Source organism: Amphiprion ocellaris, chromosome 14 (genome assembly GCF_022539595.1).
Source record: "Amphiprion ocellaris isolate individual 3 ecotype Okinawa chromosome 14, ASM2253959v1, whole genome shotgun sequence".
Lineage (NCBI taxonomy): Eukaryota > Metazoa > Chordata > Actinopteri > Pomacentridae > Amphiprion > Amphiprion ocellaris.
The window spans coordinates 20,941,406-20,960,659 of NC_072779.1; the positions used below are offsets into that span (position 1 = coordinate 20,941,406).

Here is a 19,254-nt window from a genome sequence, read left to right on the forward strand (position 1 = left end):
TTTTAAATATCACTTCCTGACGGTCTGTTTGAACAGTTTTTCCACTCGGTATTCATTCTCGTATGTTTTTCGATATTTCTGTATCTTTGAGACTCACTTTCCAAACGTGACCCTAGTGCTTGATCTGATCTGATGTACGTGTGTGCTGTTTGTGTGGCTGGTGGGGTCACGTGATCTATGTTTCAGCTGCTTCCTGGAGGCGTGGCTCTGCTGCGCAGCTACGGAAGCCGCGGTGTGTACACAGCTAACGAGCTAGCTTCCAAAGATGGCTGGTTGGGGAAGGTTCGCTGCCGTCCTGAGGAACGTTTTAAAGAGCCCTCGGTCTCTGAAAAGTTTAGCACTGCGCCGTGCTGTCGGCCCTGGTGTCCTGGGCTCTGTAATTGGAACTGGTTTGATCTGTTATTACCAGTATCATGCAAGCAGCAGGACTCTGCCCTTCGCCGTTCACGCTGCGGAAGAAAAAGTAAGTACAGAAAGTTTATGTCGTCGAAATTCACCGAACACGGACCTGACCTCTGTACTTCTCGTGGCTTTATCATCATCACATTTAATGTAATCGAAGAAACAGTATTTGATAATTCCCAAAAGGGCGTGTATACTTAGTAGTACTGTGTTTGTGTCAAGTAACGCCCCCTCGTGGTCACTGACTACCTCAACAAACAGCTCTCCAGCTCCTCTACACATACGAATGTAGTCTGTCTCCATTTTCATTAATGGTGAAAATGTGGGCAGACTGTATATAGAGGAGCTGGACAGTGCAGGTAAAAATAGAGGTGACCGTGATTCAGATAAAACAGTGGAGAAGTAGAGTGACCTAAGACAGCACAAAAACACAATAGAATGTGCTTTATTGTCATTGTACAGTGTATAACGAAATTGGAGACAGCACTGATGAATGTTGTGTATATTTTGTGTTTACTGATTCTGTTCAGGTCAGACTGATTGACTATCTATCTGTCTGTCAACACTACCGTTAAAAAGTTTGGGGTCACAAACTGATATGATGTGTCTGTATAGGTCTGAGCATGTGATTTAATGTTTTGCACTTGGTCTCATGACATACACTACCAGTCAGATGCTTAGGGTCACTTACAAATGTCCATATTTTTCAAAGAAAACAAGAATTTTCAGTGAAGATAACAATAAATTCATCAGAAATACAGCCTAGACATTGTTATTATAGGAAATGACTATTCGAGCTGGAAACGGCTGATTTTTATGGAATATCTACATAGGGGTACAGAGACCCATTTCCAGCAACCATCACTCCTGTGTTCTAATGCTACATTGTGTTAGCTAATGGTGTTGAAAGGCTAATTGATGATTAGAAAACTCTTGTGCAATTATGTTAGCACCTGAGTATAGTGCTGAGTTTTTATGGAAAACATGAAATTGTCTGGGTGACACCAAAGAGTTCAGCAGTTATCTATCTATCTATCTATCTATCTATCTATCTATCTATCTATCTATCTATCTATCTATCTATCTATCTATCTATCTATCTAGTCATTGAACAGAACATACTGTAGCCTAAAAGTAGTCCAGTAACCATCTAATCTGGCCACACAGCATAGAGATGGAAATACTGTCTGTTTTCTCTCAGGCCAGCGATGACAGCTCACATGGTTCTGTAGTGTACAGGGGTGTTGATGTCTCTTGTGCTGTTACAGGAAGCCCCAGCTCCCCAGCTGTCTGCCAGAAAGATCCGTTTCATCCAGTTCGCCTCCGTGGTCTATGAACAAGAGCCCTACATGACCCCGAGAGACTTTTTGTTCTCTGTGATGCTGGAGAATGTTGACCGTAAGCCACTCAAACATACTGTACACTTAGAGCTCATAGTCTCCATGTGATCACTGTATACAGGCTAAATGGAGCTTTCCAGGTGATTCTACAGATGCTTTCAAACAGGTCATAGAAACTTCCCTGATTCTTGGGTGAACGTGTTAATCCTACATTTTAGCTATCTAAATAGTCCAAAACCTTAAATAGTCACCAGATGTCAGCCAAACTAAATATCTCCTGGAGATTCAGATTTTTGATGAACTCTGTTTTTTTTTCTTTTGGAAGAAAGCTGTTGATATCTCCTGCATATTTCCAAACACTGTTACCATCCATGTCTAACACCCCTGATTTGGAGGCTTGTAGTCGACCACCACCAACAAGATTCCTTAAATTCATCACCCAACTATATATACAGAACAGGGCACACCTCTTCCAAGCATTTTACGTAAGTGAAGTGCTCCAGCTACACCCAAGAAAGGCTGTAGACTGAAGTATGAGAAAGACTAGGATTGCGGAAAACTCAAGGAGACACATGCACGCTTTCAAATCACTGGAAATCCAGTAATCCAACTAGCCCTAAATAGGTCTCATCATGGGGATGTCTTGTTTGTTTGCGATATGTTCTGATGATGGTAAGTATCAGGTGCCTGGCTTGTGCATGACTAGTGGTTGAAACTAACTAAATACATTTGTTCAAACACTATACTGAAGTACAATTTTTGTACCTGACTTTTTACTGTGCTTATGCTAATTAATACTTCTATATGTCAGAAGCAACATTTGTACTTTTCACTCCACTACTCTACTTGATACCTTAAATTATTGTGCCAATTCACGTTAATAATCCAAAATATTAACAAGGAAGTCTTGATGTACTATTTTAGGTTAAGATGACATAATGGCAGTAAAGCTCCTAAAATGCAGTTTGACAACCACCCCTTGAAAAATATAAAGAAAATGATAAAGATAGATTTTATTGATGCCCAGTAGGGATTGTTTTTCATTCGTTGACAAAAGAAAAAAACAATACAAGAACAAAAGTTTCCAAACTTCTGAATGAAAGGGAGCAGAAAGAAGAATAAACTTATGTATATTTATATCAAATCATCAGTTTATGATGAGTGTTAAAAACAAACAACAAGCAAAATGACTATAAAGTCTGCGAGCCCTGCACAACCCCACTCACTCATAGCAGTTTTCTCTCATAACCAACACTAAGATACTCTTACTTCATTTCTTTGTATTTTAATAATATGCTGGTTTTAATTAAATTTTTAAATCTTGCATGTGATTGAGATTCTTTTGATTCTTTGTCTAAATTGTGCCATAAGTTGACCCCTTTTACAGAAATGCAGTGTTCCATTAATTTGATCCTAAATATTGGTTTTATGAAGATCTCTTTTCTGAAGCGGTATATAAAGTACAATCATTAAGTAGAACCCAGTAATATAGTATCTGTCATTCTGAAGTGGACCATTTTCCATGTTGAGTAGTTTTACCGTTCAATACTTTATTACACAAAGCAGCAAATACTGTGGCTCTTTCTTAAAATACGATTTTCTGTGTAGGACATTTATGTGAGTATTTCTAAAACCCTGCAGACATTCAGATGTAGTCACCTCACATGCACCACTGGTCTCATGTTTTTACTTCCATCCATCCATCCATCCATCCATCCATCCATCCATCCATCCATCCATCATCTAAACACCACTTAATCTTCATTAAGCATCATGGGGGGCTGGAGTCTATCCCAACTGACTTAGGGTGAAGACAGGGGACACCCTGGACAGATCACCAGCCTATTCAAGGGCTACATTTACAGACAAACAATTACATTCATACCTACGGACAATTTAGAGTTACCAGTTAACCTCAGCATTTTTGGACTGTGGAGCCGGAGTACCCAGAGAAAACCCACGCATGCACAAGCAGAACATACAAACTCCATGCAGAAAGATCCCAGGAAGGCTGGGATACGAACCGGGGATCTTCAGCTACAAGGCAAAAGCACTAACCACCAAGCCACTGTGTTTTTACCTATGTTTTTACTTGTTTTATTTTTTGATGTTGCTGCATTTTTGTTGTGCTATTCACATACCCTCTCTGTTTCCTCTTATGTAGGTAAACTGCAGAAAAGAGTTTTAACAACAGAGGTACGGTTACGATCTCACAGGCTGTAACAGCACTTATCCTGTAGAGTCACAGTTTGGGCTAATAGAGCTGCTGCCTGTTTAATAGTGGTGTGTTTGCAGGAAGTGAACAACATGCTGACGGCTGCCTCTAAAACTCGGGCTGGTAATGATCTGTTCAGGACCTTAGGAGACAATGGTAAGTGCTTCATCTGCCAGCAGGTTATTTGTTTCATTGTCAGTCAGTGTATTTGTTCGATATCTTATTTCTAAAATCAAAGTCAGTGTGTTTCTTTGTGTTTTCCAGGTTTGCTATCCTACACAGAGTATCTGTTCCTGTTGACCATCTTGACCAGTAAGTTGCTCCTAGTTTACCGACACTTGCACGAGCTTCCTGTGAGTCTTCTTCTTAGTGACGTCGTGCTGAGGCTGATTTGCATGTGATTGTGAATGTGACTTTACTGGAGCTAGACATTTTATCAACACGTGATTTGTTTGATTTGTTTTCTAAGCACTAACCCAGTTTGTTGACTCTGAGTCCAGATAACTGACAATGCATTGCTGTTGCAGAGCCACGCACAGGATTTCATATAGCTTTCAAAATGCTTGATGTTGATGGGAATGAGCAGGTCGACAACAAGGAGTTTCTCAAGGTAAGACCCGAGATCTATCAGGATTGTTTAATAAAAACAATAGAAAATCCATAACACAAAATGTTTCATATGTGAGCACTAAAATTATAGGAGAAAAAAATTCTGTACGGATTTTGTCTAAGTGTCTGTGTGAACTTAAATGTCAAAATATTACCACCTTTAATGCTGCCTCGTGCACTGACGCCACAGTTGTGAGTATGAAACAAGGCACCATGTGGAGGTGAGGGAGAGCTGCACAGTCGCTGCCCGAGTCTGTTTTTCATCTGTTGTGTGTTTGCCTGAGTCACCCCTCAGTTTAGACGGTTTGTTTAAAGTCACCTGACATTTTTGTGTCCGTTCCAACCAGACTTGTCCTCTATGATGACAAGAGAAGACTTCTGTGTGCTTACTTAAGCTCAGACCTAGGCTAGTTTTCTTTCCAGTAGACTGCATGTTGGCCGTTCTGTTCCTTGTGTCATATTTTCATGTTGTGACTGCGTGCACAAACCTAAAGCATTCAGTGGAAAGCGGAAGTGCATGGAATCTGTTGTGTGAATATTAGATGAAAGACACACCCCTCGTTTGAACTGGTTGAACTTTAACTTTCTTTTTGTTTCGACTTTTTATGTGTTAGTTCAGAGAAGAGGGAGACAGTTGTATGCAACTGTACAAATGACAGTATACAGCAGAAGTGAGTACAACTCTGTACAACTTAAAAGACAAATGTTTCAAATTCGTATCACCTCTCAATAAATGCATTATTGTTTAATTCAGGGGTGTCACACTCATTTTAGTTCAGGGCCACATACAGCCCAATTTGGTCTCAAGTGGGCCAGACCAGTAAAATCAGAGCATAGTAACCAATAAGCTGAGCACAGGCATGTATTATGCATGTGTACGTTACGTACAGACACCGAATCACGTGACCTAAATATGTAGCGGGTGGTGAGAATTGATGGGACTTGGAAACACCCCACAATTTAATCATTTGTTCCTTGTATCATTTCTGACAGATAAGTCTGCAGCGGTCAATTTGTTGTAGGATCACAATCATGTGATCTTCAGCAGGCAGCTGACATAGTGTTCACTTGTCATCATAGCTACAGTGACACTGTGCCGCTGTCTCACAATGATACAGAAATCTTTAACAAGTCCGTGGGTTCATGATATAATCCGCATCACTGCCTAAATCTAATCAGTTGGTCCTTGTGTTATTTCTGACCTTCTTTGAAAATTTCATCCAAATGCGTCTGTTTTTAAATGATGTTACTGACAGACAGACAGACAAACCAACATGGATCGTCACATAACTCTTCCGAGTCTCCGCCTCCTTGTCGTAGTAAAAAACACATAAAAATTGTGATAGCACAGTGGACAAATTTAAAATAGCAGTTACTTATGCTGAAAAGTTGCACTTCATGTCGTCTCTGGAATTTTTACACTTTGTAAATCATCCCGTGGGCCGGATGTTTGACACTCCTGGTTTAATTGAACATCAAATATGTCCTATTCTAAACAATACTAAAAAACTAGTATAAAGGGACTATGTGGACTATTCAGGCCCCAAAGTGCTGCAACAAAAATGATCACACATTTGATCTCTGACTCAAAGATTGGAAAACTGTGGTCACTAAATACCAAAATGAGGCTTTGAGGCTGCACAAAGATGGAAAGGGATAATATAAGATGTGGTGACCCACAAAAGTAAGTCAAAACACAGTTGGGGCAGTAGCAGTAGTTACAGAAGTCGCCATAGTCAGATAAGGGGGACCCCTAATCTGAGCCTCAGTGTCCATCTTCCTGAAATGACATCACAGACCTGTAGCTCTTAAAAATGGATGTGCAGCTGCTTTAGATTTGGCAAAGGAGTTATCAGTGGGTATCAGAGTTTCCATGGCAGCTGTGAAGGACCGTAATATCAGCCTCTGTGGACGACATCCAAGAAAAGAACCATTGCTTGCTTTTTAGCTCAAAATTGCAGGACTGAACGTTGTTAAAGAACATAAAAAAGAACCCTGATAAATATTGATATAACACCCTTTGGTCAGACAACACCAAGATAAATGTGTGCTGATTAGATGAGCTCCAGCATGTTTGGTGTATCTGACCAGGACTTCTATAGCAAATACATAATCCTGTCAGTGAAGCACAGAGGTGGGAGTGTGATGACATGAGACTCCACGAGTAATGTCATGTTGGGGAAATGACATTTATAGATGCACTGTGATCTATATCTGTGGATACACCAAAACACTATCTGAGCAAGATTCCCAGTCTGCAGAAGCTGGGAGGAAGAGGAATATTCCAGCATGATGACGATCCAAAGCACACTGGCAAAATCACACAAGAGAAAGAAGAAAAAAAGTGAAAAATGTGTATACTTGGACAAGTCTGTTGCCTGACTTGAATCCAATGAAACAGCTTTGCTATTTTAAGGAAAAAGGTAGAGTAATACAAGCACTCCAGCAAAGACCAGCTGAAAAAATACTCTGTAAAGAATGGCAGAACATTTCCACAAATTTGGCATCCACCATGTTGAGGAGGATTAAATCTGTCATAAAATATTGAAAAAAAAATGGCATAATAAATAAAAGTTGTGCTGCTTTTTGTTGCACTGAGTTCCTACTGTGGGGCATGCATTTTTAAATAATGAATCTAAACTGTTAGTTTTTAATTTTCAGAAAAGAAAATACTGTTCAACCTAGAAATACTGCATTTATTGAGAATACAAATTTCAAATCATTTGATAGTTAAGTGATATTGCACAGATCTGTACTCATGTCTATACAGTGCTGATCTTTTGTTGATTTTTCAAGTTAAGGAAGCAACCTTTCTTTGCTTTTTTTAAGTTCATAAACAGCGCAGTAGCATTATAAGATTGCAACAAGGGTTGTTCAACAAATTCAACAAAAACGGATGCTTTAAACTTCACTGCTAAAATGCTAATAATGTGATATTTTCTTTTTTGTTGATGAAGCTCAAGAAAATCATTGGGAAAAGCAAAATGAAATTACCAAAGGACAGTGCAGAGGTGAGCATTCACAGTCCCTTCAGATTGTTTTGTCATTTTTATTACATGTAACGTCTGCCCTTCAGTTTGAATGTTAACAGCACAGTATCTTCTTCTACATTCCTTGGATGCTACACAGAAACCAGCAGAGGAAGGGGGAGCTGCAAACACCACGCTGCAGGCCTACTTTTTTGGGAAGAAAGGAGAAAAGAAGTTGCAGTATCAGGAATTCCGCAGGTGAGGAAATGTCTTTGTGCTGCTGCTGTTACATTACAGTGATCACATGGAATCAGTGTCCATCTACACTGTGGCCATGTACTTAGCTGTACACTGATAGAACCACACAGTGGGGTGAACATTCATAATCTCGTGGGCAAAGGTGTATGACAAATAAATGTCCATTGTCTGCTTTTTTTTAACAATCAAGATAAACGGATACGTTGGATGTTGTTCTGTAATTACCCTTTACCAAAGGTAAATTCTTACCTTTCAACATGCAGTTACATTACCGTTCAGAAGTTTGGGCTCACTGGGCAATTTCACGTTTCCCATGAAAACTCATTTTTATTCACGTGCTAACACAATTGCACAAGGGTTTTCTAATCATCAATTAGCCTTTCAATACGATTAGCTAACACAATGTAGCATTAGAACACAGGAGTGATGGTTGCTGGGAATGTTCCTCTGTCCCCCTATGGAGATATTCCATTAAAAATCAGCTGTTTCCAGCTAGAATAGTCATTTACCACATTAACAATGTCTACACTGGATTTCTGATTAATTTAATGTTATCTTCATTGAAAAAAAACTGCTTTTCTTTGAAAAATAAGGACATTTGTAAGTGACCACAAGCATTTGACTGGTAGCGTATGTCATGAGACCAAGTGCAAAACATTAAATCACATGCTCAGACCTATACAGACACATCATATCAGTTTGCTGTGACTATATTGTACAGTCACTGGACCACTGCATGTATTTCTTCTTGTTTTTCCCTCATCGTTACTTTGCCACAGCGTAAAGCAGCAAATTTTGCAGAGTAATGAGAGTCTGTGACAAGAATGTAAATTATGGTTCAGTGATATTCATTAAGGATCAAGTAGCAATGTTGCTATTTGACTGTAGATCCATCCATCCATTATCTATACAACGCTTAATCGTCATTAGGATCGTGGGGGGGCTGGAGTCTATCCCAGCTGACTTAGGGTGAAGGCAGGGGACACCCTGGACAGGTCACCAGTCTATTACAGGGCTATGCAGAGAGACAAACAATCACACTCACATTCACACCTGTGGACAGTTTAGAGTTACCAATTAACCTCAGCATGTTTTTGGACTGTGGGAGGAAGCTGGAGTACCTGGTGAAAACCCACGCAGGGAGAACATGCAAACTCCATTTGACTGTAGATGAATTGAATAAAAAAATCTAGGATTTGATGTTCTGAGGGCTGCACAGTGGCGTAGTGGTTAGCACTTTCGCCTTGCAGCAAGAAGGTCCCTGGTTTGCGTCCCGGCTTTCCCGGGATCTTTCTGCATGGAGTTTGCATGTTCTCCCTGTGCATGCGTGGGTTTTCTCCGGGTACTCCGGCTTCCTCCCACAGTCCAAAAACATGCTGAGGTTAATTGATTATTCTAAATTGCCCGTAGGTGTGAATGTGTGAGTGCTTGTTTGTCTTTGTATGTAGCCCTGCGACAGACTGGCGACCTGTCTAGGGTGTCCCCTGCCTTCGCCCGAGTCAGCTGGGATAGGCTCCAGCACCCCCCGCGACCCCAGTGAGGATTAAGCGGTGTATAGATAATGGATGGATGGATGGATTGATGTTCTGAAAGAAACAAACTTTGTGGTCAATAAAGGACACAAACAGTAAAGTTTTACCTCTATGGATGTTCAATTTCCTGTAGTATGAAATCACTCTAGAACAGAAGTTGTGTGCAAAGAGGTATAGACCTGTGCATGTGGACTTGTCATGTTGTGGAAATCTGTCCACACAGTTGCATTGCAGGGACTTGTCTCCATTTGGGGGACATCAAATTCTGCTAATTGGGTCTTCATTTACTAAAGCATAATAGACATTTTAGCTTGTGTTGTGGTCAGAAATAACAAAAATCATTGGTGTCCGTCAAGTAAAGTAAGAAACTCCCCACTTATACTGTACATTGACCAATCATCCATATGCTGGGTGAAGACGCCACATCTTCACAGTGTAGAACTGATTCTTCATATGTTTTTTTTTTCACTGCTAAATAATTTTATATTCTTTACTTTGACTTTAATTTATCTCAGAGACTTTGCCTTCATTGTTTGAACTTCATCATCAGGTTTCTCACAAACCTCAGTAGAACTTTTGGGTCTGAAAGTATCAGTTATATGAGTGGTCTGTTGTTCAGGTTCATGGAGGACCTGCAGGCCGAAGTGCAGGAGATGGAGTTCCTGCAGTTCTCCAGAGGTATGGACACCATGCGAAGAGAAGACTTTGCCGAGTGGCTGCTTCACTATACCAACGAAGAAGACAATGAAGTCTACTGGGAGAACATGAGGAGGAAGATCCCTGCTGGCCAGGTAAACAGACTCTCCTTCCCCTCTGCTGGGGTTGGAATAACATTTAGTTTGGCCTCTGAGTGAACTGACATATTTTCTTTATAGAGCATCACATTTGATGAGTTCAAAGTCTTCTGCCTCTTCACCAACAACCTGGAGGATTTTGCCTTTTCAATGAAAATGGTCACTGAAGCCAACCGTCCCGTGGGAATGGGTAAAACTTCTCTGTTTTTTAAAGCCCAGTAGTTTTCTTACAACTGTACAGAGTGTGTACAGACTGTAGATGACTCTGCTTTTCCTTCTTCTAATTTCAGCCCAGTTCAAGCGAGCTGTGAGGATCGCTACAGGCCACGATCTGTCTGAGAATGTGCTGGACACAGTATTTAAACTGTTCGATATGGATGGAGACAACTGCCTGAGCCATAAGGAATTCATTGGAGTGATGAAAGACCGAGTACTGCGGGGTCTCAAGGTGAGCTCATTCACCTTCACCTTATAAGTTGTGATTGATTAACTGCAAGTACGTCTGCAAAAAAAGGAACAGTTTGACTTCTTACAATCTACAGATCGACAGCTGTGGACTTATCGGGACGTATCTATCAGAAATAATACAAGGAACAATTCATTAAATTGTGGAGGTGTTCCTGAGTCCCATCAATTCCCACTGCCTGCTACATATTTAGGTCATCTGATTCGGTATCCGTACATAACGTATACATGCATAACGCATGCCTGTGCTCAACGCAAGGTCATTTTGTTTGTGGGTAGATCTATATTAAATGGCCACATTCTATAGTGCCTTGATTTCTGCCACAAGTTTTTTCAAGATTTCATCCATCGGAAATGATACGACTGAGCAGCCTTCTGCCTCTACTGCTTTTCTTGTTTCACACTGTATTCTCATAGGCCGGTGTGCAGACATTAGACATGGTAGTGTCACACTGTGAGAGTCTAGTCTGAAGAATTTTGCAGCCAGTTTTTCCTTGGTCATCAAATGGCTACTACATTTTACTTGCCATTGTCTGCTTTTGTCGACTTTTTTTGTTGTATTAAGGGCCTTTAGAGATGAGCAACATGGTAGCTCTCCAGAAGTGAAGTCACCCCTTATCACAATATTGTAGCTTTGGTGTTGTAGAACTTGTGGAAGTGGTGACTGTTGCGTGCATCCTCATATTCAGTCTACAGTTGACACCGAGACCGGCTTCAAGCAAGACAGTTTTCTACGGACCGATCATCGCGCACGTAACAAACAAGAAAAGCACTTGCGCAATACTCCGCTAAGGCTGCTCAGTCGTTGTATCATTTCCGACGGATGAAATCTTTATTAAAGAATTACTTTGTGCTGAGCACAGGCGTGTGTACGTGGTTGTCATAGTTACAGTGATGACGTGCCACTATCTTTCAATACAGAGATCTTGAACAAACCGCATTCCTTGATTGACGCCTACATTTAACGTGAAGTGTGAGAAACAAGCACAGGTGGAAGCAACGGGAAGACGATCTAGTCATTTTTCAAAACAAAACACCCTCCAGACTCTGCCAGAAATAAAATATAAAATAAACTGTTTTTATTCTCTCAGTGCGGCCTGGTACTGGTCCGCGGCCCAGTGGTTGGGGACCACTGTTTTAACCTATAGACAGAGGCAAAATTAATTTCCCATAACATCAAACTGTTTCTTTAACAGAGCTTTTGAATAAATAAACTTACCAGATCAGTGGAAAATTGGAGACAAACTGTGAGAACACTGCTTAGATAGACACTGTGTGGTGTTTGTACCTATTTATTGTTAGTCTATTATGTCTTCATTAGTATTGCTGTGCTTATAAAATCTGTTTTTAACCTCCACCAAACCAGTAGTCAGCATTCGTGTGGCTGATTCATCATGACAGAAATAAAAATCCCGCTGCTACTAAAAGCATTAGATCTTTTTGCTCTCAGGTTGCATTTTAAATTTCACCTTTACTTCCTGTCCTGTTGACATGATGACCTCTGTCTTGCCCTCAGGTGCGGCATCAGAACGGCATCTCAGGCTACTGGAAGTGTGTGAAGCGAGAGACCCTGAAGGGAGCTCAGGAGGCCCTGGGAGACACCGGGTGCCCCATCTGAACCACCGAGAACCACTACATGACAGATCACTCATACCACTGCTCATTTTGGTATCTTAGAATCAAGTTAGTAGTGAGAATGAGATTGTACAAGTAACCACATGTAAAGAAATATAGGATTTACACCACTATCCTGTGTACACGTTTACAGATTAATATATCTGTTGTTTGATATTAGCTATAGATCTGTGGGTGTGGTTGAGGTGTTTACAATTACTTTTGTATTGTGTGGGTAAGCATTTATATACAGGATGGGAGAGTAATTAATTTTGCACTCTGCAAATCATGACATGCACTTAAGGAACCAGAGTACAGCTGGCTCATTTCATAATCATTTCAAAATGAGAAACCTGGAGACAGTAATCAGAGCAAGGAATATGCAATTGTGATTTCACTGACCATTTGAATTGTGGTCTTTTTTTTTTTTTTTTTTTTTAAAGTCAACATTTACTGTGCAATAGATGTATAATGTGATGGAGTGTACAAAGTGCAAACAGACAAGATGGCATAAATTCCTACAACATTGACAAAATACACTGCCTGTCCAAAAAAAAAAAGGTCGCTACCTGGATTTACCTACTACGCAGATAGGTAGGAGCCTTCCATTGGATAATTACTGCAGTGATGAATATGTTTCAGCTGCAATAACTTATTTAACCCTAGCTGATGCAGTGAGGAGCTTCTCATTTCTTAAACAACCATGTTGGAAGACAAATCCTGTGGTCATGGAAAGGATGTTAATCTGTCTCAGAAGGGTCAAATTATTGGCCTGCTCCAAGCAAAGACAACAAGTAAGGAGATTTCTGAAACTACTAAAATCAGGTTTAGAACCGTCCAACACATTATTAAAACCTGAAGGATAGTGGTGAACCGTCATCTTTGAGGAACAAATGTGGTCAGAACAAATTCTTAGATGATCGTAGGAAATCAACAGTAGAACTAACAGCTATGTTTGTTAGTGAGCATTTCCACACGCATAATCCAAAAGGAACTCAAAGGATTGGGACTAAACAGCTGTGTAGCTCTAAGAACCACTGACCAGTGAGGCTAACCAGAAAAAAAGACTTCAGATTGCTAGGTAGCATAGGATTGGAGTATGGAGCACTGAAAGGTCATGTGGTCTGATGAATCCAGATTTACCCTGTTCCAAAGTGATGGGTGCATCAGGATAAGAAGAGAGGCAGATGAAGTGATACACTCATCATGGCTAGTGCCTACAAGCCTGTGGGGGTTAGAGTTATGATCTGGGGTTGGTCAGGTTCAGCAACGTGATGTTCCCAATGTTTTGGACGGGCAGTGTAGTTTAAACCCTGTATCAAATGGTATCTTAAATTACAGGATTATTGCATGGTTTCAGATTGTCATTTTGATAGGAAACTGATTAGTTCTGCTCTAATTCCACCTGCAGCCCCATTTCAGCACTGCCACTTTCAATGAGGTGGAATCAGATGAGCCACCAGGTCTGTATACTCTATATCCAGGTTGTAAACGCTGCTGTAGCCAGGTCACTCAAGTGCATGTAAACACAGTCATTGTTACTTAGTATGTTTACGAAATCTGTGATTCAAGGGATAGATGCTAATTCTGTGCAGATCGATACTTTCTAAAACGCTTCTACTATACCTGGTGTGGGGTTTCATGTCATTGTCAAAAATATTTATCAAATTAAGGTTTTAAAAACGCACACGAGACAATCACTCAACTATTTTTGCCATTTTAATTTTAATTGTAGAATTGACCTGTTAAGATCACATCAGTATGTGGGTTAACCATTGAAGATTGTGATGCTAATTATCTTACCATACATATAATTCAAAAAGTAAATAGACAAAACAAGCTTACATCTGTGATAGATGAACTAATTAGTGACTGATGCCAAGGTTATCGGTGAATACAGCATACACAGCTACAATACAATAAAATTACATTGAGCATGAAGCCATCTTTGGTCTTCTTATCACTATAAACAAATACATATAAATTTGTATTGTATCAAAAATAGAAATTACATAGCCATATTGAAAGTAAATTCACATTTTTGACATACAATATAAGGAGAATACCTAAGAGACAGACTGTGGGATTACATTTTTCACTCCTTGGCTTTAAGGACCCAATGGTTTTTCCACATTTTTGAACATTCGTTTTTTTGAAGAATTGCATGATTCTGTCAGACCGTCTATCAATATCGATGTCCTGCATCTTTGTAGGACAGGATGGGACATTGAGAACAAAAACACAAATAAAAGACAAATGAGATTGTCATTCTCAAAAACAAGCATGTGCTTTCAATCCTGGGCTGTTTGAAAGGAGGCCTCTGCTGCGCTGGACAAAAGCAGAGGGAGAGATTTGGCCGGGACTCAACGTTCGGTCACAATGTAGCGGCTGAGCCCCGACACACAGACCTGTTCCTGTCCTCGTGAGTCTTGTGTCTTTAGTTACCGGACTTTGTGTAGTTGTCCTCCAGGGGTTCAGAGTTATTCTGTTCTTGGAGGCACACGATGAACTGCAGCCAAAGTGGACCTCTGCTTGAGATAATAGGGAAGTGCTTTCAAAGTGTTTGATCCACTGTGGAGAAAGAAGAAAAAAAAAACATTTCAGAGCTTTTTAAACCTAAAACATCAGAACAACAAAGGACTGTTTTGTCTTCCAGCTGAGCCCTGAGATTTTGCTGCATGCGCACTACCAGTCAAAAGTTTGGACACACCTTCTCATTCAATGCCTTTTATTTATTTGTATTTTCTACATTGTAGATTAATACTGAAGATTAACACTTTTTGGTTTATAACAATTCCATATGTATCCTTTTATAGTTTTGATGTCTTCACTATTAATCTACAATGTAGAAAATAAATAAAAAACACTGAATGAGAAGGTGTGTCCAAACGTTTGACTGGTAGTGTAGGTGTAGCTGCCTGAAGGGCAAATGCTGGATTTACTGGCCTGTAAAGTAACTTAAATTACTTTGCATGAAGCTGATAAATAAAAACTATACGTGGAATTATCTCCCAGAGTTTCCTTAGATTCTCAAAGCTGTACACTGCAGTCTTTTGGGAAAAAATCTCAAGGTTTAGGAGTATGGTCCTCAATTAAAGATGGTCTTTGGTAGAGCACATTAAGGATGTAACTAATTTATATTTTATTTATTGAATAATCAGGCTATGATTTTCTTCAGTTTAACGGCTTAGCTTGGTTGATACAATGTCAGAAAACAGTGACACTGAACATCACAATCAATTCAAATGTTTTATCCAAGTTATTTTTGATGAAACAAGAAGTTGGGACGATTCAACCAGAGCGGTGCTGTTACCAAAAAATTCTGTGCAATTTTGTGAATAATTAAGAGAAAGTGAAATCAAAGCTAAGTTGTGACAGTGAGTTCCAGGTTCTGGAGAAGGAAAACATTTAGTATGAACAATGAAAGTGAAACACATCACAGTCATGAAAAGGCACAGAATTAAATTACTTCCTTGAGTGAATTTTTGCATTGCCCCACATCATATCTTTTTTAGGCCCTTTCTGTATTCCTTTATTTTTTTATTTGTATATCTCTGTAGAAAGTAGGAGGTCCTCACAAGTCATGACAAGTGCAAAGATTCTAACTGATACACCAACTGGAGCTCCCACTGACAAATTATTTGTTACTGATGACGCTGTTATTGGCTTGATTAACTGTAATGCTAAGAAAGCAAAACATGTCTGAAAACTGAAAAAATGCCAGTAACAATATCATACAGGTAATGTCTTTGTAACCCAGTGATGTTACCTATCACACAGACCCAAGAAAGAATAGAAATCCTCGCATGCTATACTGGTGTGAAGAATGACTAAATCTTGAGGGTATATCAACTAATCAATTTAGTTTTAGGCTGAATTCTGGAAAATAAGTCAAATGTGTGTATAGAACAGATTTCCACACCACAGATATTACAGTTCTTTGTTATGAAAATATGTTGAAATGTTATAAAATATGTGTCACTCAATGTAGCCAGTGTTTTACCAGGCACTGTAACCGAAAGGCAACAAAGTAATTCTAACCCAAGTTACATTTCCAGAATGAGCCTGCTGATTAGCTGAAGTCGAATCATTCTTCTTTAGGGCACACAAAGAAGAAAAACAAGTTTAGCTTATTATTTTTAACACTAATCCCTAGCTGTAATTTTGCACTACAACCACAATGACATTCCGAATCCCTTTTCTAGCACGGTGCTGCCATCCATCAGCTCATGTGGCCTGCAGCAGCCTGTGCAGGTTGTTGCACAGTTTGGGAGAGAACACGACTTACTATTAATGCTGATTCTTATGAATGAAAGAGGCCAAAGGAGCTGCTTTACCAATCAGCCCTGCTCTGTTTTACTATGAGGCAATTTCAAGGCTGACAGAGTGACAGCTGCAAAAAATGAATGCTGTAACTTTACTCATTGGAGACTTCAGATCCTGTCCTTTATGTTTGTTTGTTTTTAGCTCAAACTATTTGTGATAGTTGGCTTTAAAACTCATTATGGAAGTTATATTAAGAGAGAAAGATGGTGGTTCATAAAGTACATAAATGCATGTTTTCTCAGCATCTTACCATTCACCACGACAGGATGGAGACGTCAAGGGTCGTTCTCCTTCTTTACTGTCACATCTCCGTCTCCAGCCAGGATGGTAGAGATCTCTCCCTGCATGAAGGCCCAAGGCACGGTGGATCCAGCCAGGGGGCAGCGCTCTCCGCTGGGGCAGTACACCTCCCCTCCTTGACCTTGGCTGCGGATGAATCCTCTGGTACAGGGGAAACAGAACTTGTGGTGTGGAACAGATGGACACTGGACAAAATGAGTGTCCTCCAGGCGCTCTCTGCAAAGAGTGCAGCAGAGCAGAGCGCCCTGAGCGCTGCTTGTAGACTCCCCGGCGCTGGTGTTGCTGCTTGGCCCAACAGCACTCAAACCCTGCCCAATAGCTGCCTGGGAGACTGAGGTGGAGGCAGTGGAGGGGCTGCTGCTGGTGGGACGCCCAGCTGAGGAGGAGTGGGCTGTGGACATGCTGGGGCTGTCTCTGGCCATCTGACTGGAACTCAGGCTGTCTGCAACTCCCATGAGGGCAGAGATGGGTGATGGCTGGCTGTGTAGACGGGGTGGGCCCTCCTGAGGTGCAGCCATGCCAGGAAGAGGCTCCATGCCTGAGTAAGCACCTCGAGGCCAGGGCTCCCTCGCAGGATGATCGGGCCTCCCTTCACTCTCTCCATTCTCAGAGCCTGGAGAAGCCTTGCGGCGCCTGGTTGTGCCTTTTGCTGGTCCAGAACGTCCAGCAGCTGCCAAAGGCAACACTGGATCTGGCTGTGGCAGAACCTCTGGGATTGGGGGCTCTTTAAACATGCGGACACCATCATTCAGGAGCTCAGACAGCCCACGCCAGTCTCCTGTGCCTTGCCGCTTCTCATACTCCACATAACGTAAGCCAGAGTTCACTGCTTTACCTGCATCTTTGGCTGAGTCACGGAACATCTGCCTGACCAGGTCTGGGACTCCTGAGAAGATCATTCCAGAGCCAGCAGGATACTCCACAAACACCTTCAACTCAAACTCTGGAGTAGAGCTCGCATCGAAGGCCAGAACACGACCCATCAGATTATGGTCTTTCCTGAAGCGCACATTAAAGGGGACGCAGCTGCTGAGAGCTACAAGCACGTCCCTCACTGCTTTGGGACGGTTTGGCCAGCCTTCAACCCTGCTCCGAGCCACCTCATTCAGTTCAGCCATCACTTCATTGTTCCTCCACACTGCAGGATCTATACCCACCAGAGCAGAGGTGCTGGCTCCCACGCCCAGGGACACAGCCTGTCTTCTGCCAGCATCACCCATTATGGGTCCAGCTGAGACTGCAATAGGTGTGGCCCCCGCTCTGGAGCCTGATAATGGGGCTAAAAGCCCATGAGGGGCAGCTACCAGCCCCTGAGCTATCAAGGCATGAGATATGGTGCCATGCAGACCGGGGACAGCCCCAGCTATAGCTCGACGGGTGTTCGGGCTCTGTCGGCTGCCCTCTGACAAGCCCACATCTTCAGCTCTGTGCAGGCCGTTGGGGAGGCGAGAAGACACCCCATACTCACCCCTCCCCCTGTCTACGCGCTCTCCATGCTGCCGCCCCGACTCAATGGACCCGGAGGAGCTGGGTTTGCCCTGCTGCGGACCGGGGGACCTGCCGTCTAAAACTCCGTGCGTGCTCTTTAGCTGCCTGGCAGTTTCAATGAGGAGCTCTATTCGGTCCGCGCCGTCGTAGTTGACACAGCCACGGCACACAGCCTCACTGAACTCCCACAGCATGGCCCAGGGCATCTTGGGCAGATCGCAGAGGTAGCACCATTGCCGTCTGGAGGAAGACTGCGAGGCGGAGGACATGTTGTTTACAGGCCCGCGACCAAACTTTCTTCGGAGGCCTACACGGTACGTCTACGGTTTTCAACGATTCTTCAGTCCTCGGACAGCATTCGCCACATGCCGCGAATTTTGCGAAGAAATTGTGATAAAAGGTGAGCTCAAAGCGCGGCTGTTTGAGGAAACATTTAAAACTTAGCGACGTCTTCTTTCTCGGTTTGTTCGGTCTGTGTGGAAGGAAGTAAAATGTTATAAGACACCGGAAACACCTACGCGACACGGCCGCGGGGCACCACGGGAGTTGTAGTTTCTGTGTCGCGGCTTTGTTTCTTTCCTTTTCTGCAGGATTGTGAATAATACCGTAGAGCAACCAGGAAATAAAGGGGCAGGAGATGAAACCAGCTGTTAAAGGGGTCTCTATCTGACTTTACCGGAGACAATAACAGATGCTCAATTAGCAGCTTCACTATCAGTTCCGATATTCAGCATTGGTCCGATTATTGGTAATTTCTTCTTGTTGTTGTTGTTTTTTTTAAACTGATTTCTGCCAAATAAAAATGATACATTTAAATGAACTGCTCTGTCTCTGTCTCTATCTGCAGTTATCAGTAACAGCCAATCAACACTGGGGGATAAATGTGAAAGTTATCTTGTAATTAAATATGTAAGATATAAACAAAGTCATTTCAAGCAAGTG

The 19,254-nt window shown here is 41.7% G+C and overlaps 2 protein-coding genes across 2 annotated transcripts; one reads left to right on the top strand and one right to left on the bottom strand.

The window, feature by feature from the left end:
* The first annotated feature begins 217 nt into the window (after positions 1-217).
* On the top strand, positions 218-12,332 carry micu2 (mitochondrial calcium uptake 2). Its single transcript, XM_023281521.3, has 12 exons — positions 218-463; positions 1,671-1,800; positions 3,907-3,938; positions 4,038-4,113; positions 4,222-4,269; positions 4,485-4,567; positions 7,524-7,577; positions 7,696-7,793; positions 9,945-10,116; positions 10,201-10,309; positions 10,410-10,567; positions 12,101-12,332. The coding sequence occupies exons 1-12, from the start codon at positions 266-268 to the stop codon at positions 12,200-12,202; spliced, it is 1,260 nt and encodes a 419-aa protein (XP_023137289.1). The 5' UTR covers positions 218-265; the 3' UTR covers positions 12,203-12,332.
* A 1,567-nt stretch (positions 12,333-13,899) lies between these two features.
* LOC111576030 (interferon regulatory factor 2-binding protein 1-like) lies at positions 13,900-18,808 on the bottom strand. The gene is made up of 2 exons (XM_023281520.3): positions 16,775-18,808; positions 13,900-14,769 (listed from the first exon to the last, which is right to left on the bottom strand). The coding sequence occupies exon 1, from the start codon at positions 18,579-18,581 to the stop codon at positions 16,800-16,802; it is 1,782 nt and encodes a 593-aa protein (XP_023137288.1). The 5' UTR covers positions 18,582-18,808; the 3' UTR covers positions 13,900-14,769; positions 16,775-16,799.
* Positions 18,809-19,254: the final 446 nt, after the last annotated feature.

What these genes read in the sequence shown, in the direction of transcription:
- micu2 (XM_023281521.3), top strand. Translation starts at nt 266, where the DNA reads ATGGCTGGTTGGGGAAGGTTCGCTGCCGTCCTGAGGAACGTTTTAAAG. An exon ending in CCTGTTGACCATCTTGACCA is followed by an intron (nt 4,270 to 4,484) that starts GTAAGTTGCTCC and finishes TTGCTGTTGCAG; the next exon opens with AGCCACGCACAGGATTTCAT. An exon ending in GGAAGATCCCTGCTGGCCAG is followed by an intron (nt 10,117 to 10,200) that starts GTAAACAGACTC and finishes TTTTCTTTATAG; the next exon opens with AGCATCACATTTGATGAGTT.
- LOC111576030 (XM_023281520.3), bottom strand. Translation starts at nt 18,581, where the DNA reads ATGTCCTCCGCCTCGCAGTCTTCCTCCAGACGGCAATGGTGCTACCTC.